This window comes from Echinococcus granulosus (assembly GCF_000524195.1).
Source record: "Echinococcus granulosus chromosome Unknown EG_S00050, whole genome shotgun sequence".
NCBI classification, from domain to species: Eukaryota; Metazoa; Platyhelminthes; class Cestoda; order Cyclophyllidea; family Taeniidae; genus Echinococcus; species Echinococcus granulosus.
This window is the reverse complement of record NW_020170430.1, coordinates 33,232-58,845: the sequence shown is the minus strand read 5'-3', so window position 1 is coordinate 58,845 and position 25,614 is coordinate 33,232. Positions and strand designations below refer to the sequence as shown.

At 38.2% G+C, this 25,614-nt stretch overlaps 3 protein-coding genes across 3 annotated transcripts; 2 read left to right on the top strand and 1 right to left on the bottom strand. All coding sequences in view use genetic code 11, as the record gives it.

Moving 5' to 3' along the window:
* Positions 1–6,994: 6,994 nt before the first annotated feature.
* Positions 6,995–7,399, bottom strand: EGR_06034 (hypothetical protein; the record flags this gene model as incomplete). Its single annotated transcript, XM_024495283.1, has 1 exon — positions 6,995–7,399. The coding sequence occupies one exon, from the start codon at positions 7,397–7,399 to the stop codon at positions 6,995–6,997; it is 405 nt and encodes a 134-aa protein (XP_024350238.1).
* A 702-nt stretch (positions 7,400–8,101) lies between these two features.
* On the top strand, positions 8,102–10,266 carry EGR_06033 (hypothetical protein; the record flags this gene model as incomplete). Its single annotated transcript, XM_024495282.1, has 4 exons — positions 8,102–8,148; positions 8,195–8,295; positions 9,956–10,186; positions 10,232–10,266. The coding sequence occupies 4 exons, from the start codon at positions 8,102–8,104 to the stop codon at positions 10,264–10,266; spliced, it is 414 nt and encodes a 137-aa protein (XP_024350237.1).
* A 2,932-nt stretch (positions 10,267–13,198) lies between these two features.
* On the top strand, positions 13,199–24,919 carry EGR_06032 (Kin of IRRE-like protein 2; the record flags this gene model as incomplete). The annotated part of the gene is made up of 6 exons (XM_024495281.1): positions 13,199–13,262; positions 14,210–14,389; positions 15,651–16,070; positions 20,254–20,640; positions 24,280–24,723; positions 24,900–24,919. 6 exons carry the CDS (start codon positions 13,199–13,201, stop codon positions 24,917–24,919), a joined length of 1,515 nt encoding a protein of 504 aa, XP_024350236.1.
* Positions 24,920–25,614: the final 695 nt, after the last annotated feature.

The following is a 25,614-nucleotide window of genomic DNA, read 5'->3' as shown; positions in this document are numbered from 1 at the left end:
ATACACCCTAAAGTCACTTTTTACGAAAAACTAGATGTAGCTAATTCAAGGACGGCCTTTTAACCTAAGAAGAGAGAGGAGTTAAAAGCATTAATCTTATTTCCATTAAAATGTTCGGTTACAAAATATTACCGGTAATAAATCCAAAGAACTTTACAACTTTGATTTTGAAATTGGGTTAAATTTTTTTTAAGAAAACGTGAATATGATTCAGAGGCAAAACAAATCGTATAATTTTGATAATGTGATGTCTCCTGTATCATTAAAGCTAACAGGCCATAAGCATAGCTCAAACAGCATGCCAAAGGATGGAAATACAACCTACAAACACAGATGGGATCACTATAGTAATGTTAGTAATAAAGCTAGTTAGTCGTGGCAATAGCATCAACCCCTATTTTTGAACATTTCTTTAATTAAGCTTGTTCCTTAACAGGAAAAAACTGCAAAGTTCACCTTGATAGTGATTTATTTATAAGCCTTTTACCAGCAGTACTCATTTAAAATGACTTTTCTACTGACAGTCAGCAGTATTTTGTCATTGAATTCATCCCTGCCTCATTAAAATGAGATACAATGAAGAGGAACTAGAGAGCTTTAAATTTTGGAGACCAACGGGTCTAATAAAACAATTATTTGAATCATATTAAATATCCTTATTTGATAATCCAAAAAAGTGGTGCAGTAAAAAGCGGAAATTTAGTTTACTTCTTGTATAGTTTTTTGTTTAAAGTCGTTAATACTGCATAATTTCGACAGCAGTCACGACAACTTGCGCCAGTCAGGCATAAAGTATCTCGGATACAAAACATGAAACACGTCTCATCGATAACGGCATATTACGAATAACTTTGCGCGCATTAGGCTTGAGAGTGGGAAGATCTCCTTGACTTTCTTACATCGGTAAGAGGAGCTTTGGTAACGACTACCACGAGTACACATGGTTACTTTATGTGGGAGCAGCTAAATTCAGGTGTGCTAAAAACACGAATGAATGAATGTGGGGTTTCCTACAAAACGAAATATTATTCAACTGCTTTAGTCCTTGCTTTGGAAAATCAAAAACAAACCGATGTTTACTTATTCGTTTTTCATTGATCTCGCGCCTGAGTTCTAAGGCATCTAAAAATAAATCATTTGCTGTACTTCAATTGCTTATTTAACTTACAGTTTTGGTAACAGGTTACTTAGGGCTTCTTCACTATACCCTTACCGGACGGCTTGACCTCCGAACCATTACAGTAGCCCTAAACCCTTCCACAGGTAGTTTATGCATGTTCTGCCCGAGTAATATGTCTTCTTTTGTCCTCTGGGAAGTCTGGGAACGATACGCATTTGCTTAGAAAATTAACCTGAAATGCACTTTACAATGAACCCATGAAAATTAAGAACTGACTTATGATTGAAAAATTTTCATCTCAATAAGCGGTTTCTGAAAATCCTTTACAAAAGACGTTAGGAAGAAGAAACAGAAGGAGTAGACTGTATTTCAACCGACGTATTACATAATCATGATTACTAGGTGCTTTAGCACCTTCAATTAAACCATCTGCTATTTGAACGAATAATAACTACTTCATTAAATAAAGGGTAATAGACTTTAGCTTTAAATTTTAAAAATATCTGCCTAAATACCTTCCTTCATATCATTACTCGATGCACTTTTGGCGTAAGATGTAAGGTCTCTAGTGCACCAAACAGCGTCTTTTTATTTCCCGTAATACTATGCACTAGAGAAGCAAGAAAAATTACCTAACGGAAAGTTGACTCAGGTATTATGTTAGACACTTCGCATTACAATCTGATCGACTCTTTACCTGATAGAATCGGGTTTGGGAGAGCCAACTAAAGCATGACCGATCTCATGGGATTTGAGATCTAATAAACCCTATCATAAAATCTCGGTTAGTGGTTTCATCAAACGGGCTGAAATTCCCCATTAAAAGTTGAATAAACTGCGTAGGAGACTGATTGTTCCATTTCCGTGGTTAAATTGAGGTTACGATTTTATTACTCCCTCCGAGGGTTTTATGCCTGGAATAAAAGAAGAATAAGTACTTTCTTATGGTGTCTTAGAGTTAAAAACAAATAACCCAAGTAGGCTTCTCCAAGTGTTTTAGTCGTTGAAGTGATCGCCGTTGCAATCTTCAATCACTTTTAGTGAGTTCCTTTCTAGCTACAAATCGCACCTTCATATAAAAAGTTTTGCTTTTAGAAGCTAAGAAATTGTCAATCCCTAGCCACCTCCATTTCTTAAATTGTTTTAAAGCCATCTATTTTACTCTGCAGGGGAAAAACTATATTCACCACATGAAGGAATAATCAGCAGGGATTTTGGAGAATAAAGATAGATCATTGCCTCTCTTTCACTCTTTAGTGCTAGTTTTCTTAGGGATCATTAATGAGACTTTGCTCTGCCTTGTAGGAACTTGACCTTTTTATGACTAATGCACTAGTCCCGATTGTTTCTAAGGCTTTTTTTTTCATTACGCACCTTCGAGGTGTGTCGAGTACATCTTAAACGTAATTGTTTGACCTTCGGCAAGCCAATTGTGTTGATCATTTAGAACTCTAGTCCATAGCACGTACACAGAGCAAACACAGTCCTCTGGCGATAATATTGAGCGGCCAAAAACTTTAATGCATAAAAAGTAATTTAAAGTACTAACTGTGGGAATTAATACTAAAATTTATTGAATACTTATCTTACAAAAGGGATATTAAGGTCAAATTCGAATTCAACGGAGAAAAAGTTATGTAAAACGACAAGTTCCCATCTTTTTCGCAATTTCACAGAACAAAAGTCCGAACCCTACTTCTAGGGAATGTGTCGGATTATATAGTATGATTAACTACTACTGCTTGAAGTAGCGCATGATGGCTCATTGCGTTGAGAACGAGAGCCTTATACCGCTGTCTTAAGATGTTGTGCATGATGTAAGTCATATCAATTGCGCTCCTTGTTATGCCTGCCATGAATTCTGAGATTAAATCTTTTATTCCTTCGTAGATATGTATCAGATGTAAAATACAAGGGATTTTACACACGGACAATCGTAAAATGCTTGAAGTTTATCATACCCCAATAAAACCTATATTATGTCTTCTCTGTTTGCGTAAGGAGGAGGTTGATTTCAAGGCAGCAAACATATCAATATTCCAACAGATATATTGGTTCGCATTTATGGTCTCCGTATACGCTATTGGGTTAAACAAAATATTGTTTTAATGCATCTTATCATGAGTTTTCAATTAGTTCGACGTCTAAAATACGACAGCCATCTAAAATCCGTTAATGAATTTTATGTAATTTAACTGTAGCCTATGGCCCATTTATACCTCATATTGTCACTATGGCTCTACTTCAATCTTGATAAGAAATTTTGGAAGTAAGTAAATGCCAAAAATCCCGAGCGAGGCTAAATTAATGGGACTTTAATTCGCCTAATAGGTTTAGTTGAATGTCTCACCTGAATGGCCTAATAAATAACCTAAAATGCCGTCATTTAAGCTAATGGTAGTTATTATCATAATAGTTTAAAAGAGATTATTGGGTAGATATATGTTTTCAAGGCATGAACGTACGGCGAACATGATTAACCTCATAAAAGTGAAGTAAATGAATTGCCAAGATTCGAGTCACCGTTCAGAATAAAGAGTCGTAGTGAGTTTTTAATTCGACGTAGATAGCATAAAATCCAAAATGCCCATGTGTAGGCACATACACGCACGCACCTGCATACTCGTTATCTTCATGCGTGCATGTGCGCGCATGTTGCACCCAACCAATCCGCTTCTCAGCTCCCATCCAAGCTTTGGGACAAGAGGATCGTCGGGCCATGACCAACCCACACATCTACTTACGGGAAAGTCGGTACAATCCGGAGAAGGTGGAAGAAGGCAAAGAAGACGGTTTTTGCAATTTTGCGTGCTTGTGCGTGGATTAACTCATTTTTGATCATGTCCCTCTCTGAGACAGCAGGCCGCAGCCTTCTCGGTTTTCTTCTTCTGCGTAAGTTCCCGCAAGGAGAAACGTACCCATTTCCGCGTATAGCAGCATGCTTCTTTTTGAGAACATAATTTATGCTATCTGTGATTTATTAACTCCGGAAGTATTATAGTAGACTGATTTAAGCCGGATATTTGAGTTCTTATAACGAAATAATATTTCCAATGCTCTTTGGTAAAAACATCCGCACGGGTGCTAAGCCATGGCATCTAATTATAGGAATTGAAAGTTGATGTTTGTTGGCTTTTCGGTCCCTTCATTTAAACCTTTAGGTATGTAAGCAATATTGAGCAGTATTTTTGTTATTTGGTCAGCTTTATAAGTTATTTTTATGATCTTGACATTTAAATTTGAATGTAAGAAAAATAACCGCATAATTTGAATGTCGATTGTGTAAGCATTCGTTCTTGGACCTATGCACACGCAAATCGTACGTCTTTATTTGATGCGGATTTTGACAGGTGGGGCCAATAGTCAACAAATAATGCATCTGTAGCTGCTGGGTTTTCGCAGGGTAGCATTTTAATATATCAAAACGGACACAGATGATTTCAAACTGTAAGTGTGCGAAGCAATGTTGAGTTATCTAAGAAAAGGAAAACACAATTTTACCTGAGGTGTAATATGTGAAGGAGTGCTGTGGAAATTCACCTTAAGTAATGAAGGTAGTTGTAAACGATTATTTTCCTAATTTTACTACAATCACAATATTTGAGGAGCTATGAGAGATGTTTTTAGCTTTTTCCTTAGTATTCGAGTAACTAAACTAGCAGTAATGTTTTCGTTCATATCTTCCAAACACATACAAAGTTTTTACTTGGCGGTGAAAAAGCATCTCCAAAGGGACTGATAGTAATTTCTGCGAACTAATGTCTTCATCTTCATTTATATTCACTATAAATCGGCAACATAATTCATAATCATTGTTACAATCGCAAGAGAAAATGCCATTTTTGGTTGCCTGGAGGTATTTGCATACCAAAATCTGAGCTATTTGCTATGGCATAGCCTCAATTTCCGGCCTTTTCCGTGGCCTTTTAACCCGTCTATGTTTATACCTCTCGTAGCCCTGTTCATGGGGCAGCGTGGAGCTGTCGCCTAATGTAAACAAAGACACGGTAAAAGCCCTCCCTCCCAGGTCTAAAATTAGGCTCGCCCAGAAACCACACACGTGCATTCCTACAGTGCTCTGTGCTTGGGCCCTTCGTCGTTTGGGTATCCACTAAAAGTCCACATCAGGCAGAGTGCACTTCCGAGCCTTCCGATTGATCACATGAGCGGTCCCCATATATTGGAAGAATTGCAAAAACTCCGATAGAAGGCCATTCTTTCGCTTAATCAAGCCTATTTTAATGTGTTTAACGTTTCTATGAGATTTGTTCGAGCGCTTCTATGAAGATGACAGTCAACAGCACTCTTGAATAGTAAAAAAAAAACAAACAAAACCACTTAGCTGAAGTTAATCTCATTTTAAGCGTATGAATTTAAATTAATAGCACTGTAAACTGGAGCTTTTAATGAAATACAAGCCTGATTGTTTATTTTAGGAATTTTTAATAAAAATTCTGTCAATAAGGTTCTAGCACTGTGCGTTTGGCGTTGGTTTCCCATTTACTAAATGCTTTCTTTCTAATTTTCAGATGCTGATTGTTTAAAGCAGTTTTTTAACTTTGCGAAACACTTCCTTTAACATTGTTTCATCAAGTGATATTCCATCACAAAATCCTACCCGATCTCCTCTGGCGTCATTTTGTACAATCCAGAATGCAATTAACGGCCAATCAACAGCTTGTTGTCACCTTTGCCCTTCCTTAAACCAAAGGCACCTTCTTTACAAGCCAGAGCTTTATTACGCCACTTTTTATTTCTTTTAATTAGGAGGAGATAAGTAGCGCAACTTTGCAACGCGAAAGAGGTTTCATCCATCATCCCAAAACAGTCTAACTTGATTTTCAATTAGAACGATTGCCAGTTGATTGAAAAACCTCTTAAATGCCTTTTACTTACAACTTTCTTGAATCTGTCCTTCAAACTCATTTGTTGCTTTAAGAACATAGAGTCTTGCTTGTAGTGATAAGTCGGTGAAATTTACAAAATGTACTTTTCTCCAGTCCTGAGAACTGTCTTTGTCTATTTTGATCGTCACTATGAGTCGATTTGAGTTACGGAATGCTTTCTTCTCAAGGACATTTTGGGAATTCACTTGCATAGTAGAAACAATAGAAGTGCATTTAAAAATTCCAATTCAGAATGCTACGTCCATTATATCCTAAAACCTCGTTAAATATCTATTTTCAATTGGATTTTTAGTATGAAATCAGAATTTATTACGGGTGTGATCAGTGTACCTACGCATAAGACCCTGATTTTTGATGACAAGGCATGCTTCGGTCTTTGTTTTAAATAATGTTAGTGACGTTGCATTGCTGAGTTTCCTCTGCTTTGCGTAAGAACCTGTCTTGTCTAAGAGAGCACTGAAGCACAGTGGCATTGAATAAATTTTCAGCAGCAATTTTAATTCTTGAGTCGTCATGGTGCCCCTTCTGATGATGTTTAGAGCACTTTTTTCGTGCACGTCAATAGGTGTACTTCTTTTTTTGAATCCTCACTTGTCTGAACTACTTAAGGATGAATGTGCAACAGCTAGTCGTTCGTAAGGAGCAATCGTGCACTCATAATTCGATGACAAAAAAATTATTTTACTTCCAAAGACTAAGCAAATCTATTAAATAAAATAATGTTTGTCCATGTAGATGCGGTAATGATGGCGAGGCAGGTTTCACCAGTCTCGGATCATAAAACCATTGCACTTCTGTTTATATATATATATTTTTTGAGTTTTGTAAATAAATGATTTCCCTACACATCAGTACTTATGGCTAAGGTACGAGTGCCAACAACCCTCTCTCCAAAATGGGAAATCATCTGAACAGTGAAGTATAGATAAAAAAAATGAATTCTAAATGTGATTTAAAACTACCGCTCTTAATCCTCGTCATCATCAGATTCCTCCTCGTCCTCTTCCCAAGGCCAAGTGCCCTTTATCATGTAGTACTTCCATTCGGGCACATTGAAGAGTGTCTCCGCGTCGGCAGGATCAAACATGTCAGTTACCTCGCAGATGAAGCAGACAGCATTCTTGAAGAGTTTTACCGCTGCCAGTCTGTCACGACCTGTAAATTTGCGGTAATACTCAAGAGGCCACATAAGGAAAAAGTAGGTGAAAAACTCGCAAGTCGGACGGGGCTTGGGGAAGAAGGGAAGAATGCAGCGGATTGTGCATTCTGCCAGCTTTGGGTGGAAAGGTTCCACGAAGACCGTGGTGAATTCGTCTGCCCACACAGTCAGACGCCACGGACCGCTTATCAGCATCCACTTGATGCAGCACATAGCACCAGCCACGGCAGGTCAAATTTGACTCTACGCAAATGTCAGCTCAATTTAATTTATTGATTTTTAACGCATTATTTAAATAGATGAGAAATAATCGATAGTGGGGAGGTCATGTTAACGTGACATTTTCAGTGTATTTGCGGTGTCAGTGAGGTGAAAGTGTAAATTAAACTATGCAAAATCTGCATTTTCGGCCGACAACTAAAGGGTACTGCTGAACATGAAGGAGATAAATCATTCCGTCTGATATCTGAACATTAATTAAATCTTGCCATCCCTAAAATAAAGCACAAGTTCATCATTTTCCTACAAACGGAAGTAATTGATTTACATTTTACCATAAGATAATCAAAATTAAAGTTAATACTGCTGTCTTTAAGTATTGATAGGGTGGTTTTGTAAACGTGCTAGGTTCTGTAGAGTTAAAAGTTTTTGCAATATAAGACGAATTAAACACCATGGCAATAAATAGTAAAATTGGCACTTGATTTTACAAAAAATAGGCTACACTTAAGATAAATAAAACAAAGGGGCTGTGCTGCTACCATACGGGGGAGAAAGATTAACTTGGACTGCACTGTCAAGCCGGCTTATTGTTTTAGTCGCCGATTTAGGGGCAAAAAGCCGGTTCGGTAGATGCAAGGTGGGCAACGGGCACTAACAACTGCTGGGAGAGGTCTTCATCGGATTCTTTGAAAAATGTCCGCGATTGCGCGGGGCACTCATGAATCGTTGGCAGCGATAATGTCAGTCTGTCCATGTTTCGCAGTTTTCTCCGGTTTTCCTAAACAGCTGTTCAGTTGCTAGTGTTGGGTCGCGCAACACTACTGTTACCGCTTTTGCTTCCACAACTATGGCCGGGCCTGATTTCCAAGACAGGTGGTTTTCAGATGGTGCGCGATGGTGAAATATAAATAGATTATTTGGTCATCCCATGGTACACTAATAGCAATTACATCATTTTTATTTTATTTGTATCTACTTTTGGGCCAAAATTATACAGGCTCTGCTTACTGTTTAAATAGGTGACCAAATATAATCTGTACTTATTAGCATGGATTGTTAAAAAGTCCCCGTCTCACCTCCGAAGTATAATTTTGAGAAATGAAACGAATCCGAACTCAAAAAACATAGCTTTAAACCAACCAAGTGTTAGTTATCGAGTTGAAATATATAGCGGCTCCTTCTCGATAAAACAAAGATTTTCTGGAACGATAAAATGGCGCAAGCATGTTTTAAAATGCATGCATTCCTCAATGCCTAGGAATCAAAATTTTGAGCTTCTTCCACCGCTACAATGGATAAGAAATTTCCTTTCTGAGCATGTGTTCTTCAATACTCCCAGTATAACACAGTGACTTTGAAAGAATATACATTTCTGCATAATAACTATTATTACCGTTATATGGTCAAATTAATGCCATCATATATTTGAGCAACGCAGCCAGTTCCGTAAAATGATAGGAGCATAATTCTTTGTCGAGCAAAGAATCGTTAAAGAGGTGGTTCCGATAGGAACTCGAAGAAGTAGGTTGATTTAATTTGATATACTAGATGTCATAATTCACTTTCAGTGATTTATTTTGTCTCTGACAAGTGAAAGTTAGTAATAAATGTGCAAATCACCAGTAAAGCCTCCATATTCGTACTCAAGTTGTGTGATACTATATTTATAGGCATAATTTTTCCAGTTTCTTTTTCCAAAAATGGTGATGTATGAATCCAATTACTAGCTTAAGTGCCTCCCAGATACTGGTTGCTAGGGCACCTTAAAAGCTTAGAAAAAGTGACGATATCATCGGTTTCCCCAAAAGCATGTTTAATCACAAGCGTTTAGAAAACTGTATACCATGCGCCTACACGAACAACTTTCGCATTTGCATCTAACACAAAAGTTATCTAAGCAGGATTTCTGCTAATATGAGAGCATATTTGAATTACAAATACGTAATTTGCGACTGAATGGTGTTATGGTTTTAACTCATTAGCCATGTTTACTCCCGGTCATCCAAGATGTCACAACATCATTAGGAGGGGTGGAGAGGGGCATTTTAGGCAGGTAGGCAGCATGATGGCGTTTGTTCTGTCTTGAGAAGTAATAAACCGACCTATCTTTTGATGACCTCATTCGTTCGGCCAGGGCAAACATACGCACGACTTTTGCTCACGCCCTCGCCAATCTGCTACACGCGTGACAGTTGCGTTTGCCTGCGGTGGCGCATACACGAACGCATTCGTACTCCACTCGTCCCGTCCTGTCCCGTCCCAACTCATCCCCACCCCAGCGGATTTCACTCTCAACTCCTAATTAGTTAGCGTTCAATGCGACAAACTGTAATGCAGGGTCGTCGTGATGTGGGAATCCTGAGAAATACCCCTTTACAAAACTACAGTAGCTGCTCTTAGTGGATTCTCTTTTATATTCTCTGCTTCTCACCTAACCTCTTTGCAATATGCGCATGTTAGAATTGACATTTTTCTCACTTTTTCTACTACTTATTTTCGCTTTCTGCAATTCTACTGGGGTCTCCGGCTCTAACGTCGATGATGTAGAGAGTCTACGGAGTTTAATATTTGCACCGGACTCGGGGGAGGTGGTAACAGCATTCGAGTCCTTTCAATCCTCTGTCTGTTCCCCCGTTGATGAGCGGCTTCAACGCCAGTGCTTCTCCGAACTACCCGCAGATCAATATGAGGTGCTGGAGGGCTCACCCGTGCGCATGCGGTGTCGGGTATCCTGGCAGAGTGGAAAGGCACAGTGGCGAGCTCACAACACGCTTCTCGGTATGTATCACACACGCTTGCTTCATCAGCTTTTACCTAATGCAGTAAGGTCCTGTGATCCCTATGAGAGTGCATTTTAAATCAGATTAAGATTCAAATTAACTTTTTTAAACTTTCAGAACCTTCGCGTGAATATTTACACTGGAAATTGTAAACGATTTTATTTATGATCAGAACTAATTTCTGGTAGACGGAACACGATAAGGTGTTTACTTAGGGAAAATGTTCCATTCTTTTACTTTGTTATGAGAATAAAACTATGACCCACAGAGAAAAACAAGAGGGAAACGGCTAGAAATATACAAAGAAAAGAAGGGTTTTCCACCATTTTGACATAACTGATGATAAGGATGAACCTAACCAGTATCCTCTCCATTAAAACAAGCGATAGACATAAGCTTTGGCAAGCATCTAAAAAGTTTAAAGTTGAATTTGCTCACCGCCAGATCTTATCCCACAGACTGCAGATATTTTCTGCATTAAAATATAATGCAAAAGGAGCTATCAAGTCGGGTGAATGTAGAGTCTATTAACAACCATAGTTTTAATTAAGACTGAGAAAATGCATCACTTAAAATAGTTGTCTTTTGGCTGACTCGTATAAGGTAATTTGCCTCCAATTCTCAGTTTTGCACGCTTCTCAATTATGACACACTCAGTAATACATGTTTTTCCTTTTAAGGAGAAATCAGCTAACACCATAAGGAATTTGCTATTTTGAACTTCGTGTATGTTTGCAGACCAGTAATAAACATTATGATCGCGGCATTACAGCGAGAATAATTGCAGTACTTAAGCGAAATTCCTTTAGTCTTATTCTTTCGGCTCTACATATGTTTCAAATTATTATTTTTATCAATGCTCGATTTTCCCGATTTGAATAACTCCTTCTTAAAGTGTCACTTTTTTAAATCAGGTATATTTTGTGACTGACTCTTGAGTTCCAGAGCAAGCAGTAATCTGAGGTTTTAATGTGCTCTCATTTTTCCAAGTATACTTATTGTAAAGTTAGTAATATTGAACTTCCATTTAATTTACCGAAATTGGATGAGCATATGTGCAAATCTGACGACACTCGGTTTTAATCGCTCCTGGAGCATTTATTAATGGAATGTAGGTAAGCTAGAATTTTGACGTGAGTGGTTGGCGTGGGCGTATCACTTTATGGTGACTGATGCTTAGAAAGCGAGTTTTAAGAAGGTTGTGCTGCGATGACAGTTAATGTTATTCAAATTTCTATTATTAGTTTTTTAAAAGACGTTACAAGCTGTTGTAAAATAAATGTGCATGATCCGTAAAAAATAATTTTTGTTGACAGTACTTATACTGAATATGGCTAACAGAAAAAAAGATAACTTCACGCTTGGTGTACTGGCCACAGCGGTAGTGTATGCTCATTGCAGAATTTCTTATTAATTACCTCTAAGGAAATTCAGACAACAAATTTAGATCTTTCGTAAGCGAACAAGAACCTCCCTCGTGGCCTATCTTCAAAAAGTGACTTTGTTATTAACGCTCTGTAAACTAAGGCGTACCGATTGTAGACAAGCTCATTTGTTTATTGGGATGGCAACTTTATCACTTTAAATGAGTAACATGGGAGAATGGTAGGGCTAATTAAGTGCATGAAAGACACACCGCAATATCAGGAGAAAAATGAATACTTTTTAACGATTTTATTGGTACCTTTTGTAAAATGTCTGAATGGCGCAAATCCGACTTTGCCGCATAGGTGGCATTAGGGTGACTATGCTTCTTGGCACCTAATATTGCATGGCGAATCAACGAAAAAGAAAAATAAGATTTGACTGAGTACTTAAATTTGCATGATCATCCTTCAACTATTAGATGCGCGAATTTACTTCTGAAAACAAATTCTTACTACAAATAAGTAAACATTGTGCCTTTAAATATGGCTGTACAGTTTAAATTCCAAATTTCCCAAATATTTGAAGACGTTAGGGTAAATGGAAGTCACAAATTTTATCTTTATTGTTGAAAATTAGGTTATTGCTGACATTTTACAATGCGAGTAAAAAACTCGACAAAGAGACTTGAGCTCTCCTGACAACCGAAGTTCCCTCACGTCGGGCTATCACTTCATTTGCGTTAATGAATTGGAACTAGAACTCAAGAATTCCGAGTCGTTTCGCGGGAACCGAACTATGAGTTTGACAAACTCCTACTGTACGCACTCACAAATGTGACACAAATTCTCCCTAAAAGGTGGACTCCCACAACTATCCCGATTGGAAGTTCATATAGAAAAAAATGCAAACAATTACCACACTGTCAGAGCAAACATCTAGTTACCCCAACTGTTTACTTCTTTCTAGTTAAATTAATGAATTTGACGACTTTTTAAACATTGAACAGCATTAAAATGGATTGATGCGATGTGTTACACATATAGGTATTCATAAACATAAAAAAAGTGAAAAGCGACTGATATATTTTGGTTTGGAAAGAACTTTAAAGAGCACGATGTACCAAGGATTGCTAAACCATTACAATGAATTGCAATGGTCAGGTACCACAAACGCATCGCCTTAATTTGCTTCATAACTATAATCTGTTGTATTGTCTAGATTAGTGTGTAAATTAGAGAGTCTTCAACCTGCACAAAAGTTTTAAATATTTTATTGTTTGGATTATCTGTTGAATACTAACCCACCAAAATGTACAAAATGTTGTTAAGCCATCCTAAAACCCTGGAAAAAGTGAGATAGTGTAGTTCTCCCAGATGACCTTCTTGTTGCACAAATAACAAAAAGTAGAAGACTGGAACTGGAAAAAAAGAATATTTACCGATACACAAACAGAGTCCCTCGGGATAATTGTGTGCCACTGGTGAAAAATGTAAGAATTTCCTACTGCCTGCGTCTAATTCACTTGACGGCATTTTCGCCAAGAGATCACATATTTTGAGTTTGTGAAAATTTGATGCGGACGAAATAAAAATAAGGCTTATTTATAAAAAACTGAACAATATTTTAGGATTGGTCTTTTCATATGAACAATAATCACGATCAGATGAATCGGCACTATGAGAAGATCCTTCCAGAGTGTTGGCCATGTAATTAATTAACATAAGGCCTTTTTCTTGGAAGACGTTTTTTAAATAAATTGGTGGAGCCGGTAGATAGAAGGTCTATTCGCAATCAATTAAAATGCGGTAATATACAAAGGATTAATTTTGTACTAGAAGTAGTAGAAATAGGAAACTATAAGCACAAAAGCTTATTAGAACATTTATATTAAAGGCCTAAATATTGTACTCTTATATTTTTTAAGATAGCAACGGTATCCAGTATAATTAAGTGGCTCAATGTTTATTTCACAAAAGAATTGCAGTCTGAATTAGGACTATTTTTGATACTTGGGGCTGTTAATCAATCTGCATGAATGAATAAGGAATATTCTGTTAATGATAGCTTTATTAATGTGCCCCACGTTTTGTGAAATGTTGTCTGATAGAAATATTTCTCTATTTAGTAAGGGTTTAGTAAGCTATGCTGCAAAATCACGACCAGTTTAGACTCATTTGTTATGTGAGGTTTGAGCTTAGAAATTACGCTGGTACATAGATCAGAACTAGAATGAAGAAGGATGATGTGTCGATTATTGAAGAGATAGTCCTCTCTGATAAGGAAGTGCGATTTACATTCATGTTTGAGAGAAGCTAAATGCTCTAGCAAGTTATCACTTCCCTCCATCTCTAATAGAGACGAGGTGCACCGTTACTCAGCCTTTTACAGAGCTCCTCAGCCTGTTATAAATTCGAGTTCAAACGGTGAAGACATAATGTTTAAACTCATAACTTCTTACCCGATACTCATCTACGTCACAGTTGCCCTCTTAAAAAAGCGTTTATAGTGCAATTTCCACTCTATTAGCAAGAGTTTGGGTTTGGTGTGTGACCTTAAGAAATTGAGGTAAGTGCATATTTATTACCCTCTTCTATGGTACACGGTTTCTGGTTTACCTCAACAGAAGAGACGACAAATTGCTTTTGTACTTCAGGTTATGATAGAGAACTGAGAAATTGGCCCAAGTATTCCATGCAAGGCAACGCTGACAAAGGTGAACACGATTTGGTCATATCAAGTGTTTCTCGAGAAGACGCCGGAAATTTTGAATGCCAAGTCTCACCAACAGCAAATCAGCCTTTACTACGCAGGAGCACTAACCTTTCTGTACTTGGTATGTATTTTACTACTTAATTCCAATAAGATATATAGAACACTTATTTTAATTATTTATATTTTGTAATTTAAGCACACTTAAGACGATTTCATGACCCAAACTTTCGATCATTGTTTAGTCAAATCCCATTTTCACAGCTCTACTCGTTTTATGTTGCTTTATTATCAAAAAATATGGTTTGAAATTCAATTCAAAAAATTGAAATTGAAATTCAAATCGAAAGCATACCGTTAAGCGTTCCACCTGTAGGCAACATTCGTGGGTTTTGTAACTTAGACCCATAGCTAGTATTTTTATTATCAAATACTGCTTCACATGAAAAAGTCAGTGTCATATTCAACCGGGAGGATGGATATGCACCCAACAGCAAATAAAGCATCAAATAAAAAACTTGGTCACGTTCACGGGAGTTGGATTATGGATGGAAATGCGTTAGCTGGATTATTATTTTGGATGACTACTCCAAAATTATGGCATGCTTGTATACAAAATCTGGTTTATGGTGCACTGCACTGACTGGCATATAGAAATTTGCCCTAAAACCTTAGTGTATCCAGGTCAACTAATTTAAGCCACAAATCATTTTTGACTACTTTTATTCTTTCACCGGGTCTAAACAATGTTCAAAGTTCAAACAGGATGAACAACGCAACTGATGTTTATTTCCTCATGACTCTTGCTAGATTCCGCGTATAAATCTAGAATTTTTGTATTACACGAAAGAGAGGGCAAAAAGCCTGATCTCATGGATCATAATTGGACCTTCACTAAGCATGATTAACACAAAATAAACTACTAACAAATATAGTTTCACAAATCTACTTTTACTTCTCATTCTTAAATTTTCTCTGAAACATTGTTAGGGTCAAACACTTTAGAAGAGGATGCTAAATTTAGCAGGTAGCTTATTTTCCGATTTAAGCGAATTAAACTCTCATATGGTGCAGCCACAGGCGTAAAATCGTGTCTATAAGTTCATTTTGATTTTTGAAAACAAGTACGTCACACCGGGAACCGGCATCGTACGCTATCCCGAACACAGCATACATAAATGAGATCGCCAGCCGTCATAGAGTTGGTGCTGATGATGCCCCGCAATCATGGTCGACTGCTTCCGTAATTATAGTAACAGTCTTCTGTATTTGCATCCAAACAACATGAGGTCATCTGAGCACTCACAGACGGCTTCTAGTAAAGTCGTGATTGAGTTGAAAGTGCACCGACGGATGAATGTTTTGTGTGTAATGTCGCTTTTCAGTGGTGCCCTCAAGGCCCATCATAATGGCGCCTCCGGGTGAGCCGCAGCCGACGAAGAACGGTCAGCTGGTGATATCGCGGCCGGGATTTTCTGTAGAGGACAACATTAACGATCTCTCCAGTGCCGACGACAAGCTGCGGTTGATTTGTCAGGCTAAGGGGGGTGTGCCGGCGCCCGATTTCGAGTGGTTCCACAACGGGCTGCCAATGCGCACCAGCTATGTTGGTGGCGGTGGTAACGACGTCTTTTCTACTCCCGTGGCGGATGGAGGAGCTGAAGGAGAGGCCGTGTTGGTCATCCCCAAGGCCAACCTAATCACCGGCGATCGACTTACTTGTCTGGTCACCAACAAGGCTACTCAACGTGCTGGAAACTTAGGGCAACAAAAACTGCTCGCCGAGATCATTGTCACGGTGCAGAGTGAGTAGTCTTTCACAATTTCTTACTTGATTGACAATTTTAAGGCAAAATATCTATAAAAACCTTTAGAACATAAATCAATTGGCTATCAGTTCCACAATGTCAATGGTATGTGCTTTAATGCTTTTTAAAGTGCATAATGCCAACTTTGAATATGCTCTACCTGTAGTCACATGCAACACGAATGTACCATAATTGCATTTAATAATGGCTTTTAATAGCATTTGTTTTTAAGCCACGATCTTTAATTGGGGGGAAAATAAAAGGAACAATAGTAGTATATGCGTAAAACCGAGCAGTTCTGATGAGTGCAAACGTAGTGAGCTGATTCGTGGACCTGAACGCAGCTAATAAATAGTGGAGCTCGATTTTGGGATTTAGGATTATTATCTCGGCTTACATATTGTAACACGTCTCCGCATTAATTGTTCCCCCACTTATCTTAATTACCTGCTTTGAAATTAGTTTTTACTCCTCCGGAGGTTAAAATTGATCTTTTAAATTATGTGAGAATAATTTTCAATGTTTGGTCTCGAAAGTCGTTTCTCCCTAATGCCCTTGAGGCAAAGCATCATTTTTAAATGCATTGGCACAGCCTATTGTCCGCTTTTTCAAACGCCAACAATGATCTACACTTTTTCTTGCTTTTCCTTAGTACACTGTCTTCCAGATTAGCCACCACTCCTACTAACTTTTTTAAACCCTAGTGTCTTCGGTTTCTCAAAGTTTAAAGGATAGCACCGAACTTAAAGGACCACTGTGTCTTAATCTTGTGAATGCTGTCAAATGATGATAGAAATGAAGGGACCTTTTAATTACTGAATGGCAGATTTTATTATTGATATTTTAGTTAAAATAACATGGTCGTTTATGCATTTCTGGCTACTCTATTGTGAGTAAAAGAATTACTAGAAAGTCATTGAAACGGGTCATTTGGCTAAAATTTAGGTGGCCCCAACGAAACGGCGGTGGGTAGATGCTCTGTTATTAAAATTCGTTTTAAATAATAACTTTGCATTATTTTGATTTCTTTGATCCTTTGATTGTTGCGACACAGTAATTAAACGGCACCTTTTTACAATACTTCCAAGCCGAAATAATTTAACTCGTAAAAATATTCTTAGTGGATGATAGGACTGCTTTTGAGCACACTGTCACCAGTACGGAAAGCAAAACCATTTAACAAACATTTGCAACACTCCTCTTGGTAGATTATATATATTATATCTGAAAAAAGTTAGCTACAAGATTACAATAAGATTTTAAATAAATCTGAACTTCGTAGCTTTTTAATAGTTTTAAATCATCATTCTAAGCTTGTATTTCTTTATTGTTTCCGATTTTAGTTAACCTTTGCGACATAGTTTAAAAAAATAAGTTGAGCAACTGTTTTAATTCAAAGGTAGATGACACTCGGGATTGAAAAGAATGTTTACTAGTGATGGATACCGTAAACCTATTGTGTAAAATTAATGAGGAATTGTAACTAATAGGAACGAGGTAAAATATTTACGCGCCCACCACTTTCTCAGTTCCTTTATGAGTGCTTTAGGTTGCCTTTTATGCACACTTGGTATGACTAACAGGAGGAATGCGAATTAGGCTATTGGATAATTGCACACTGAATAAATTACGAAATTGAGTGCTTTTTCATCTAGTGGAAACAAACTCCCACCTTTAAATTAGAAGTAACTTCTACCGCAACCAACTATTTAGTCGATCGGATTATCCCCAAAAAAGCGACCATTGGGCTCATACTCCTCTTTAACCCAGGCCCGTCCCACTCCTACATCGTTCAAGTTAAAACCCATCCAGTAAGTGTTTCCGCGAATCTAGATATGGATGACAATAAACGGCATCAAAAACGGGTGTGGAGAAAGGAAAGGGTATGTGAAGTTTCCTTCGTCAGTTAATCTTCGTCAATTTTTGCTTTGTTGACACGAGCTGTACCTATAACATTCGTTAATGCTAGTACTAATTGTGAATTTGTTGATAATGCTGTTAAAATTGCAGTAGTAATCGACAAAATTACCAGTGGTAAATTTGGGTAGTTAACTCATTTTTGAATCAAAAACACTACCAAAAAAGTTCAACAAGGGAGGCATTTGAAACTGTACGTCAACAAGGCTGAAAAACTGGTGATAGTTGATGTTTCTTGCTTTAAACTTACGATTTTTAGCAGTTGAACTTTCAAATAGGCCTTATTATCAAGCAGAGGATCGTCAGAGCCTTTAAAAGTTCACTGTTTTTTCCGTTAAACTTAACTCTTTGTAATTTGTTCTCATTGCATAAAAAGAAAAAGGTAATAAAGTACGCCACCAGTTTCGTGTGCAAATAACTAAAATGTCGACCTCCTTATTCACCTTGCTATGTCGAAGAAGCACATCGAAAACGTGTTTTCCTTTAACTTGACTGAGTCATTGTCATTGCAATAAGATATTCTAATTTATAAATCTACCAAAGATATGCAGAGAAGAATATTTACTAAGTGGATATTCAAACTTGAGAAAATGTTTTATTATTTGAGAATTTACAGGCCTCTGTTTTGCCCTTCATCTACACAACATTAATCACCGCAGTGAAGATGAATGTTAACTGAATTTTGACGCATCTGCACTACAGAAAACTAAGCGATTTTAGCTTTGAGTATCAAATCTCCAAAATGTATTATTTACTAAAATTCTATTCGATTTTCGAATTGTAGAAATGGACGAGGTTTAGACATGTGCGATAATAATTTTATTATTATCTGAATCCCTTTTCATGGAACATCGGGTTTGTCTACAGCACTATTGATCATAATGCTGTCATAAACAAACCTCCTTCAGCATCACACAGTCAATCTAGTGTTGACATATACATTTTTGGGAAGTACGTACACTTCATAAAAATAAACCCCAAAAAACTATGAAAAGGATAGCGATGACAAATTTTGATAAATTTTTTATTTTCACTTTCTTTTAAAACGCTTTCGGTGTGCCATTGGCATGACTTCCCAAACAATCGCATCTGAAGTGCCAGTTCGGCAAAGTTAACATATGTGAAGAATGACTTTGCCAGCTCCCTCAATGGTAAAAAGCTGCTGCCTTTATTTCTTTCTCCGTTTTATCTACGCACTTTCCTTCAGAGATTATCTGTATACAACGTGGACGTGCGGTAACGATCTCGTTTTGAATCCGTCCACCTTATTCAAGTCACACCGATTCTGTTAGCGTAATCAGCCATTTGATCATAATGAAATCTTATAAATGTCTTAAGTCGGTTTACTTAGGGCACAGATCAACCAATCCAATATTGATCGTGATTAATCTTCAAAGTAGTATAAATAGCGTCATATGCAACTTACTTCTACTACGCCTGAACCCTGAAATATGGTAGCGAAATGTGGTGAGACTGTTTTTCGCTTGCTTTGAGGCCTCAGGCGATGGCTAATTTAAACTTGAGTGTGATGTTCAATTTCCTGCTTAAAAGAAATTTTTGCTTAATAAAATTAGGCATCTTTGTTACTTGAAATTTCTCAATTCTTTCATCGTTCCTTACACGAAGCAAGTGCGTTTCTTATGTAGGACCGTATCATTCAGGCGTTATAAAAATGCTGCCAGCTTTTTTCTATCATTAACATCCTGCACATCTCACGTCCAAAGAAGACGATTGTACATCCCCTAATTTTGGTCGTTAATCTTAAGGGCTGAAAAAACGCGGATTCACTCTCGTTATCTCTGATCCCGCCGACTCTGCTCCTTTATTGAAATTGCGGTAATCATTTAGTGGGTCGAGTCGCATTCAGCTATTGAAATATATTATTGAGTTCGCAGATTTTATGTTGAATTTAGGAATGGAGATTTATCGATGCCTCAGTTACCACGATATCAATGCCGATTTCACGATTTAACCTTTTCCGACAGTATAATATATTTTACAGCTTTAAAGAAATCGGACTACTGAGCGCATACGTTCACTGCAGCTAATAAGGTGTCCAGGAGGAGAAAATCGCCTTGTGAGATTAATGGAATATTTTGAGATATTTGTGTTCCAAATGATACTTTTCTACCTGATCATTAATCAGCTGCAGGATAAATCAAAAGCATATTGTTGTGGCCCAAATTACTACAGGCATCAGATTTTTCTCAAACTCCATACCAAAGATACAATTCCATTGTAAATGGAAAACTGTATGTTTTAGCGCCGCCAGGGGCTCCTGTCATTCTCTCTTCGGAGGAAAGCATTGTTGACTCCATAATTGCTAACGAAGGTGACACAGTGAATCTCATGTGTCAATCAAAACCACCAGGGTCACCTCCGGGTGAATTGATTTGGCGTTGGGATCAGTCACCAAGCCCATTCCAAACGGATTCCTCTGCATCCTCATCTCTTTCGTCAACAGTCACTGAGCTGAACAAATTGCCCAGTCTCCAGCAATTTTCACGACACACCTCCGATGGAAATCAACTGGAAAGCCATCTCTCCCTGCCAGATGTAAAGCGAGCCCAAAATGGCCTTTCCATAGTATGCGTTACGCGGCACAAGCTGGGAATGGAGCAAAAAGCAAAAATCCTGCTCAACGTTAAGTGTAAGTTGAAAAAGCACATCGTCAGCCTTCTTCCTTTTCTACTTTTAACAAAGTCAACCCAATTCTGACTAATAAAAAGTAGAGCTTTTGCTTCGGCACAACGGGTCTTGTTCAAGGCGAACTAAAGATTATTATTGCAAGTATTCTAGAAGTGATCTTGACTTATGCAACCGCTAAATTTAACCACTGTCAGTGTACTAGTTGAGTGCAACCTTGTGGGCTTCACTATCAGGCAATCATTGCTGAGGTGGCCGACGAAAATGCCGGTTTTTAGTCCACTTCACGTCTCACACGCTGGGTAGACGCAGCTTAGTCACCTGCCCATATCCTATCGTGATGCCGCTGTGGCCAAAAATCGATGAAATTAGTCACGGTGTCTCCCGTCACCGCGACGGAGTCGCGCCGCTATGACATGCACGGACAAGCACATGCCTGTGCTGACGCGCCAGAAGCCTGTGTGAGCTTCCTTGTGAATGCTAGCTTCGCTTCAATTCTGCCTCTACTCCCATTGGCCTTCTCTCAATGTTGCGTATGTCTCACATACATGTAAAGCTTGACAGTTAATTTATGTATTTGCAACGAAAATAAACGCTAAATAGAAAGGTCATGGACCACTAACATAAGGGGGCATTGCGGTTTGCAACCTCTCATTCATGGTCTTACAGCTGATCATCATCCAATCTTTGGCTGACAGCAGCTTTATTTTGAAAAATAACGTCACTGCTGACATGATCGCTGAATTTGTGTCAGAATGCTTTAACGGTTCCTGATATGACGACGCCACCACTGAGAGTTGTGCAGACGTGGAAGTTCTACAACGCATTTTGACAGAAGAACAAACGTCAAGTCTTCTTTAACACTTCACTAATGTGTTCGAACAGTTGGCCTGTATATTTCTGTTGAGGTCGGCAAAAGGCGGGGAGGTATTACACTTGCATCGTCAGAAATCAGATCCACTTCCCGGAGTTCATGTCACGTATTCGCGTCCCATTTATTTGATCACTGATGCTAATTTCATCTCAATCGATCACAAAACATTATAACTGGATTTTGCAGTTGCATGCACTTCTTGATTTGCCACCAAGTATAACCGGTAGGTGCCTATCCACAACATCCCAGAAAAACCTATTTACGTCTTCGAACAGATTAAAACGAAGAATATACCAAATCGTATTTTTGATCTAACTGCAAATTATTTTGTCAATAATCAAACAGGAGGATATTAGATGCCTTGAGTAAAATTTACCACTCTGGATAAACCCACACTTAGCCAAATAAATGATAAATGGGGCGAAGATTGACATAAACATCGTCTCGTAACTTTGCTGGGCGATGATGGGCTTCCACTACTGACAGGTAGAGAGAAATGATTTCTGACCTTACTATGGATGTACGTGTGAGCGAGAGGACACTGGTCTGAAAGTCGGAATACTGGCAGGCTTTTATCTCTGACCTTAGCCGAAATGCCACACAGGCTGGGAATTTAAATTCTAGCCGGCACGCGTCCAACTCTCGAGGGGGATACAACGTTAATACTGCGCGAGATCGTGAAGGGTGGCGATGTTTGCGAGAGTGACTCCACACACAATGGTTTATGATTCCTACAACCACCAGAATTTTCACTACATTAATCTGACTTTCAGCTGTTCGAAATTTTTTTCATAACTGATTTTGTGAGCACACATCTTAAGAAATGACTTTCCTCTGGAAGATGTCCCTAACAAGACATTGATTGACTGAATAAATAATGGAAACAGTTTGAAATGAGGAGAATCACATTGTAGTTGTATAAATGACCTGCGTTGGTGGTTAGTCTTATGCAACTCCTCGTAAGACTAACGGGAACGATGTACGAAGAGTAGAATTTACTACTTTCCCTCCTCCTCCTCCTCTCGGTCGGTGGGGTTAATTCCCTAACCTTAAACCCATACCGTGGGGCCTGACCTCTGACAGCATTCAGTCTGCAGCAGCGAACCTGGCGCTTTCGTGTCGTCTGCCGCACTGTGATGCGATTCGATAGCAACCAGATGAATGGTTTATGGGTGACAACTGTTGTCACTGTAACTCTTCAGCTGGGGGAAATAAGTAGACCGTACACCATAAACCCACTGGGACGCGAGCTAAGACATGGTCATGGTAATTAAAAGAGCAGGCAATACAACTAGATGTCCCTTGGATTAATTCGTTGGCCAGTTCTTCGGCTTATTTAGCCAAGGATATTGCCGTTTTTATGCGTGATTTCGGGACCCCTGGTCCCTCTAACTATTGCTTTAATCACACCTCACAACATACGTACAGGCGAAAATAGCTATGAGGATTTCACTTTCTCATTGCTTATCCATTCTCATCCATTGTAGCCAATTATCATGACAGTCAGTTCAATACCATGATTGGATTACTCCAATGAATTGATTTATCGCGTATTACAAGCACACCGGAGCACCACAGTGGCCCGCATTAAGGTGCTAATGAATAAGTGCGCAGACTCAGCTGCAAATTTTTAGGATTCCTTTGTTCGTATCACATTACGCAATGAATAATCTTGTTTACTAATTACGACTGCAGCCAGAAGTTTGGTCTTTTGTTGAAGTACTTGGACAAACGATAACATTCGGTCCTATTTTTCTGAAATTGATAGAAAGAGTTTGAATTAGAAAACATGGCAATTAATTTGGTACGACTCATAAACCTGTGAATTTAATTTCTTCCCAGGCTACCTGATCACACGGTCAAAATTTCAATATAACGGCAGCCAGTATCCACGGCACGGGACTTTTAAGTATTTAAGAGTAAAGAAGGCTTCCTGTCGAATTTCATTTTCTCAAAAAGTGGCATAATAGGCGGGCTTCTTTCCCATTTCTCCTTTTTCTCCTAACAGGAAGTTTGATTGCAAAACACGATTAACATGACAGCGGAAATGCAGACCTATTTTGACGTGACTGAGAAACCTACAGATCTTTTATTACTTAGAGGATAATAAAGATGGCGATTTCATTTCTGTCAAACCAAAGGAACAGCATAAGTTGATCTAGGTGAAATGCGAGGAAAGTTTTGAGGCGAAGTGTTTTCCTTAAAACAACTCGGACTTGTTGCTCCTTATTTCATTTTTCTAATTTTTTTCTAATAATTATTTCCTCCCATCATTGTGTTAACAACTGCAAAGTTTAACATCGCTTAAAACAAAACACTTAGAGAAATGTTGAATTTACTAAATATTTGCTTAAAGGTACTGCTAATGAAGTGATAAATAAACTGATGTTTAGGGTTTTTGTATCCTTTTCTGCATACTCGTGGAGTGAGAGCAATCCTCTATAAAAAATCACGAAAATCACCTTAATGTTAATGTCCAATTTTGATTTCTGTGGCCCGTATTAATGGCTTAAATGCATAACTTTGCTCTAAATGGGCTCATATTTTATTGCTATAGGGTACTGCACTTTGATTACACCTCATATACATCAAACTGAACAATAAAAACTCCACCTTTATTAGATTTGGCACTTTTCCACTTTAGCTCTCAATTCAACAACACTGCTGGTTACATTAAGGAAAAATAGGCTAAGAAATACCCAATTTTTCACATTTCTCAATGATTTTGCTGGAACTACCTATCATTGTTGATTTGACCTGGATTTTTAGATGCCTTCTCTGGTGTTTGCATTTACAAGAATGAAATGAGTAACACCAGACTACCCGGACCTAAGAGTTCAGACAATAAGGAGGAGTGTTCAGCCCAACTCCTATCATCCTCGCAATTTCCACGCACCCTGTATGTGCGTCCGGAGCGGAAGCAGATCTTTTCGTGTTCTACGACTCCCTTCTATGGTCAAGCAACGATCAAGTGGTTCGGCGCATTGACAATTAATGCTGCCGAGTGGTACGATCTCACTAACTTGACCTCCATCGCAGAGTTGAAACGCGGGGGCGCCAATGGTGCTAGCTACATCAAGACGGTATCGCTCCGATTACCACCTGCAAACTCTATGAGACTCGGTGCCCTCCAATGCCGGGGCTATTCCTCTGCTGATGTGGATTTCAATACACACACCAACATCGTGGATCAAGTCGTACTAAAACCATATGGTTCGTTCATTCTATTATTAATGGAAATAGTGCTTTGGCTACAATATTTATACCTCGATTTTGCTACTAATTTTGATTTATTAATAAAGTAAAACAATAGTAGGAAGTTACTTGGTTCACTGGAACAGCAAATTTCTACGGTAAACAGGGGGTGATCTATTGTGTATGAATTTCAGGAGATAGTGGTAGTACATGAAGTTTTGTAAAAAAACATAAGCCGGGCTTGCTAATATCGTTAAACTGTGGAACACAACTGAAATATTAACAGTCATTGATGTCCTCTTATTTGCACACGTAATTTATTCGACAGGGCTTGGTATAATTAATAGATAATTTAAAATGTTGTTTCCCTTATCATCCGAACAATCACATAAAAGTTTACTCAACCTAAACATGCCACTTCTATCTAAGTTAGAAATATTAAGGAAGTCTCTCCTTTATTATTTATGATTTTTTGGTTGGAGAAAACTTAAATGTAAATAAAATAACTCTTTACGCATAGATTTTTAGAAATTAAGATTTTTTACCCCTCGAAGCATACAAACATATCAATTTGAAGATTAATGATGCCAAATTTGGAGTATAGTTGTGCAAAATAACAGCTTATTGATAACCACTGAAATTCATAGTAGGATAATATGCCACACTATTCTCCCATTCGCAAGTTCACAAAAAAGCTGAATCATTCTGTTGAGAATAAAGTCGTGGGCTATAGCACCGGAATTACAATACGCGTGCATCTTCTGCGCAAAAAATTTTGTTTGTTGGTGGTGATGAACTTTGATTTACAGAAAAAGGATAGCCTCGGCGTACGAAAGCCTCTGAACTTTGTGCCTCGACAGGGTGAAAAAATCCTGCTTGTCGTCATTCGCGGACTCCTAACGGTCCAAC